Source organism: Tachysurus fulvidraco, chromosome 26, assembly GCF_022655615.1.
Source record: "Tachysurus fulvidraco isolate hzauxx_2018 chromosome 26, HZAU_PFXX_2.0, whole genome shotgun sequence".
Taxonomy (NCBI): domain Eukaryota; kingdom Metazoa; phylum Chordata; class Actinopteri; order Siluriformes; family Bagridae; genus Tachysurus; species Tachysurus fulvidraco.
In genome coordinates, this window is record NC_062543.1 from 3,631,474 (window position 1) to 3,637,479 (window position 6,006).

The 6,006-nt window shown below is 44.1% G+C and overlaps 2 protein-coding genes across 2 annotated transcripts in view; one reads left to right on the top strand and one right to left on the bottom strand.

Annotated features, from left to right (window-relative positions):
- The window catches only part of prpf4 (PRP4 pre-mRNA processing factor 4 homolog (yeast)), a 9,975-nt gene extending 6,013 nt beyond the window's left edge, over positions 1-3,962 (top strand). Inside the window, exons 12-14 of the mRNA XM_027144040.2 lie at positions 316-423; positions 1,981-2,099; positions 3,506-3,962. Of these exons, the coding sequence (XP_026999841.1) occupies positions 316-423; positions 1,981-2,099; positions 3,506-3,699 (421 nt within the window). The 3' untranslated portion in view covers positions 3,700-3,962. The remainder of the gene's footprint in view (positions 1-315; positions 424-1,980; positions 2,100-3,505) is intronic.
- A 235-nt stretch (positions 3,963-4,197) lies between these two features.
- Positions 4,198-5,450, bottom strand: rnf224 (ring finger protein 224). Its single transcript, XM_027144062.2, has 2 exons — positions 5,220-5,450; positions 4,198-4,757 (listed from the first exon to the last, which is right to left on the bottom strand). Exons 1-2 carry the CDS (start codon positions 5,427-5,429, stop codon positions 4,476-4,478), a joined length of 492 nt encoding a protein of 163 aa, XP_026999863.1. The 5' UTR covers positions 5,430-5,450; the 3' UTR covers positions 4,198-4,475.
- Between the last annotated feature and the right edge of the window lie 556 nt (positions 5,451-6,006).

Genomic DNA, 6,006 nt, shown 5'->3' on the forward strand with positions numbered 1-6,006 from the left:
TATACTCAGGGATGATGTTGGTTAAATTAAAAAAATTAAAGAAATAAAAAAAAGAAGAAACTACTACGATGCTACTAATAAAATAGACTGAAATGATATTTAAGATAATTCCACTTGCTTTTATTTATAATTATTCAAATGCAAAAGTGACCTCATGTGGACAATATGGACAAATGTACTTAATATTTCTTAGGAAAGGTTCATACTTCACGTGCAGAGCAGATTAGTTGATTGTGTTTATGTGAAACTAGTCAGAACGGTGAGGAGAACAGCTGTGAATGTTCATTATCTGATTTGTAACCTCCGCACTGTCAGAGGTCTGGACTCGTTCGGTCGTGTGTGGGACCTGAGGACCGGCCGATGTGTCATGTTCCTGGAGGGTCATCTCAAAGAGGTCTACGCAATCGACTTCTCCCCAAATGGGTAAAAACACGAGAGCTTTGAGTTGTGTACAGATATCCTCGTGTTTTAATGAGTTCAGAAAGAGTAACAGTGATGTCTGTGTGTGTCTGTCTCTGTGTGTGTCTGTCTCTGTGTGTGTCTGTGTCTGTGTGTGTCTGTGTCTGTCTCTGTGTGTGTGTGTGTGTGTCTGTCTCTGTGTGTGTGTGTGTCTGTCTCTGTGTGTGTGTGTGTCTGTCTGTGTGTGTGTGTGTGTCTGTCTGTGTGTGTGTGTCTGTCTCTGTGTGTGTCTGTCTCTGTCTCTGTGTGTGTCTGTCTCTGTGTGTGTCTGTCTCTGTCTCTGCGTGTGTCTCTGTCTGTCTGCGTGTGTCTCTGTCTGTCTGCGTGTGTCTGTGTCTGTCTATGTCTGTCTGTGTGTCTGTCTCTGTGTGTGTCTGTGTCTGTCTGTGTGTGTCTCTGTCTGTCTATGTCTGTCTGTGTGTCTGTCTATGTCTGTCTGTGTGTCTGTCTCTGTGTGTGTCTGTGTCTGTCTGTGTGTGTCTCTGTCTGTCTGCGTGTGTCTGTGTCTGTCTATGTCTGTCTGTGTGTCTGTCTCTGTGTGTGTCTGTGTCTGTCTGTGTGTGTCTCTGTCTGTCTGTGTGTGTCTGTCTGTCTATGTCTGTCTGTGTGTCTGTGTCTGTCTATGTCTGTCTGTGTGTCTGTCTCTGTGTGAGTCTGTGTCTGTCTGTGTGTGTGTCTCTGTCTGTCTGCGTGTGTCTGTGTCTGTCTATGTCTGTCTGTGTGTCTGTCTCTGTGTGTGTCTGTGTCTGTCTGTGTGTGTCTCTGTCTGTCTATGTCTGTCTGTGTGTCTGTCTATGTCTGTCTGTGTGTCTGTCTCTGCGTGTGTCTCTGTCTGTCTGCGTGTGTCTCTGTCTGTCTGCGTGTGTCTGTGTCTGTCTATGTCTGTCTGTGTGTCTGTCTCTGTGTGTGTCTGTGTCTGTCTGTGTGTGTCTCTGTCTGTCTGTGTCTGTCTGTGTCTGTCTATGTCTGTCTGTGTGTCTGTCTGTGTGTCTATGTCTGTCTGTGTGTCTGTCTCTGTGTGAGTCTGTGTCTGTCTGCGTGTGTCTCTGTCTGTCTGCGTGTGTCTCTGTCTGTCTGCGTGTGTCTCTGTCTGTCTGCGTGTGTCTCTGTCTGTCTGCGTGTGTCTCTGTCTGTCTGCGTGTGTCTCTGTCTGTCTGCGTGTGTCTCTGTCTGTCTGCGTGTGTCTGTGTCTGTCTGCGTGTGTGTCTGTGTCTGTCTGCGTGTGTGTCTGTGTCTGTCTGCGTGTGTGTCTGTGTCTGTCTGCGTGTGTGTCTGTGTCTGTCTGCGTGTGTGTCTGTGTCTGTCTGCGTGTGTGTCTGTGTCTGTCTGCGTGTGTGTCTGTGTCTGTCTGCGTGTGTGTCTGTGTCTGTCTGCGTGTGTGTCTGTGTCTGTCTGCGTGTGTCTCTGTCTGTCTCTGTGTCTGTCTGTCTGCGGGTGTTTGTGTGTGTGTGTGTGTGTGTGTGTGTGTGTGTGTGTGTGTGTGTGTGTGTGTGTGTGTGTGTGTGTGTGTGTGCGGTGCAGCTTTCATGTAGCTACAGGGAGCGGTGACAACACATGTAAAGTGTGGGACCTGCGGAAGAGGAGGTGCATTTACACCATCCCCGCTCACCAGAACCTGATCTCATCTGTCAAGTTCCAGCGTAAGTGTTAAATCTGCCTCACATGTTTACTTCAGTACTTTATTAATATTTATAATCTACTGCACATGTAAAAGTGTAAATATCAGGAATCGTGAGGAAAAGAAATAACAGAGAGCCGTTAGAAATCTAAGAGCATGGCTGTGTTCAAAACAGACACCTAGTCCCTATTTTCTATCCCTAATGTAAGTGAATTATGTGTTAATCGGACACTAATCTACTAACATTGTGGGATCTCCTGATTCTATGAGATTTTCTCTATTACTGCTGTCAGATATGATGTAAGGAACAGAACACTCATGAACATGATCAGGAACGTGATCAATGACAGACTGCTATGATGTGGGGTTACTGTTAACACTCCAAAACTGAGTGCATTATAATCTGAGCTGCTGCACATCAACACTTTCTGCACTAGTCAGTTTCAAGAAGTCAACAGTGTTGTACGATATAAAATACAGCATATGTAGTGAGCAGGTTGTCGTTCTGGACAAATCAGATCACATTAGGCGATCTCTGGAGGAAAAAAGATTGACTGTTTGTAGGATTTATGTATAAAATGATCTCCATAAGCAGCAGATTTAATCTGGTTAGATTTTGGAATTGGTTTTTAGTCAATAGCACCTTTCATGTTTAAAGTATATGAATTTATTCGTGTCCCCCCCAATAATATATATATTATTGTTTTTAAAATTATTTATTTATTAAATATAGTAATAAGGGGGTCACGGTGGCTTAGTGGTTAGCACGTTCGCCTCACACCTCCAGGGTTGGGGGTTCGATTCCCACCTCCGCCTTGTGTGTGTGGAGTTTGCATGTTCTCCCCGTGCCTCGGGGGTTTCCTCCGGGTACTCCGGTTTCCTCCCCCGGTCCAAAGACATGCATGGTAGGTTGATTGGCATCTCTGGAAAATTGTCCGTAGTGTGTGAGTGAATGAGAGTGTGTGTGTGCCCTGTGATGGGTTGGCACTCCGTCCAGGGTGTATCCTGCCTCGATGCCCGATGACGCCTGAGATAGGCACAGGCTCCCCGTGACCCGAGAAGTTCGGATAAACGGTAGAAAATGAATGAATGAAGGATATAGTAATAAGAAGAAACAAGGGATTCCGGGTGGTCCAGTGGCAGGATCCCGTTGCTCTAATTGTCATGGCCCGGGTTTGATTTCCGGGGTAGAAAGCAAACACAGTCACTGAAGAGCTAATTCTCAGTGCCGGTCCCAAGGTCCGGATAAAACGGGAGGGTTTTGTCAGGAAGGGGATCCAGCGTAAAACCTGCGCCTAATTAAATATGCGGACCACGTGTTCCGCCGTGACGACCCATTACAGGGAGCAGCCAAAAGAACAGTAATAAGAAGAAATGAAAGTCAGCGTTGAGCACTGCTTGTTTTATAACCTCATCTTTACCCTACAGCTACAGACGGTCATTATTTGCTAACCGGTGCTTATGACAACATGGCGAAAGTGTGGACTCACCCTGGATGGTCTCCTCTGAAGACCCTAGCAGGACACGAAGGCAAAGTGATGGGACTGGACCTGTCTCCCGATGGACATCTCATTGCTACCTGCTCGTACGACCGCACCTTTAAACTCTGGGTGGCTGATTGAAGAAGACGGAGTGGGACGGTTTTGTTCGAGGATGCAGGAGTGTAATTTACGGTGGATTTTAATAACAGTTCATGAGTCCTGGTTGGGGAAAAATCAGCCTAGTCTTTTAAGTCATTTTAGTTTTTGAGGTTTTTTTTTTGTTTGGTTTTTTTTTTCATTTCTTTTGTAACTCCGATGTTAGATCAGACTTTGAACTTATCTTGCAAGATTTATTCAGGCTTTTCTTTTACGTCCTTCCATTTTCATTAAAAACGTTAATACGGGTCTGTCTTTGTCTCGTCCTTTGTGGAGGTGTTGAGTTGCAGAGTTATCTGATGCCACGTGATGAGCACATCTTACACAACAGCTTAAAACTGCTAATTAAACTCTTAGAGAAAAAGGATTTCCAGAGCAGTTCTTTGGATAGTCAAGAATTCTTTGCTTGTTAAAGGGTTTCTATGCTAAACCTTGTCTTATACGGAAACACAAACACAAACCAGCACAGTTCTGGCCCAGTATTCAAAATACGGATTTAAAAAATAAATAACTTTAAATTTAAAACACAATAAATCATTTAAATACATTTAATATCCCGTGTCGTCGTACGTCGTCACTAAACTCACCTTCACGTGTTTTTTTTTTCCCCACTCCTTTTCAAAAAATGTACTATTAAATCCAGTCTGAGTCAATTTTTCTTTTTGTCCTGGTGTTTTCTTAACACTTTTACACACAATTACCCTTCTTCAAGATGCCGTTCTTGCAGTTGCACACGTGTGCGCACATGTTCTGATGTGGTTCTAACACCACCAGCAGCAGAAGCGGCAGTGTCTACAGCAGGGGCTGGTGTGGAAGCGAGGCTCACTTAGCGCCGTGTTGGGCCACGCAGATGGAGGCTGATCTGTGATCGGCTGCTTAACAAACGACAACTTGGTCTCCAGAGGAACTTTCTGTGGGCTGCTTCTCTGGTTCTCCACTTCAGCTTTGACACCCAAAAACGCCGCCAGGTCCAGATCCAATCCCACGGCACCTCCTCGAGGTACAGGAGTGTTCTGACGGCACTGAGGACAAGGAATCCACAACTACATGGTGGAAAAGCAAAGACAGAACAAAAACTGACTGAATATATTGGACGTATGAAAGGATTAATGAGTTCGAATCAGAAGATATAGTGTAAAGAAAAGAGATTTCCAACAGCATAGTTACTGTATATACGGTTAATCATCCACAAAAAAGTCAGTTCGTGTTATCGCATGTTACAGCTGCTGTCTTTTATCTCTGTTTTAAAGTTAATAATGAAAAACCTGCAGCTTGTTTCTTAAAGTCTTCAAACCTTCAAACGTCTCAAAACCTTCGTCCAAAAAATGGGAACTTCTCTTCACAGGAAACGTGAGGATTTGACCAAATGTGTAAAAATAAAACAGAATAATGTCCCATAAATTTCCTAGTTAAATTCCCATTTGTGTATTTCTCCTCTTTCTTTCTTTCTTTCTTTATTTGTTATAAAGCAGAAAAAAGTGGTCTGCCTTTCAAAAGAAATGCACCTGCTCGTTGATGACCGTATCCAGTCGTCTCAGACAGTCCTGACAGAACGTATGGCCGCAGTAGAGCTTCCGAGGAAGTCTCTCGACCAGGTTGTAGGCGCTGTAACAGATAATACAGTCCAGCTTACGACTGTCTCTAGACGACTGGGCTGCTGCGACCTTATCGTCCTCAGCCGTGGTGTCTGCAACGGCGACCACGTCCTCCATCATCCTGCTGAAGGAACAGCTTACGTTCACCACTGAAAGTTCAGTTCAGACAGACTGTCTGTCTAGCTGTAATAATTCACACACCATGTAAAACCCTCTACCACCATCAGTCCAGCACACACACACACACACACACACACACACACACACATAGTAGAAGATGAACTTTTACCTGATGATTTTTACCTGACAGAATAGTTCATCAGTGTAACCTCTAACAACAATGAAGAAACTTGTAGCAGATCTTAAACCCTAAACTACTTCTTAATATATAATGTATGTAATATTTTCTTCCTTGATCTTGCACACCCGGGTGCCGCTGTGCCAATATTACTACTTATTTATTTATTTTCCCTCACTGTACTTTCAAATGTCTATGTTGATCTATCTATCTATCTATCTATCTATCTATCTATCTATCTATCTATCTATCTATCTATCTATCTATCTGCTCAGAGTAAACCAAATTTCATTGTACATTTGAGGGGTTGTGGTATCTCAGTGGTCAAGGTGTTCGACTACTGATCGGAAGGTCATTGGTTCGAATCCTAAATCCACCAAGTTGCCACAGCAGGGCCCC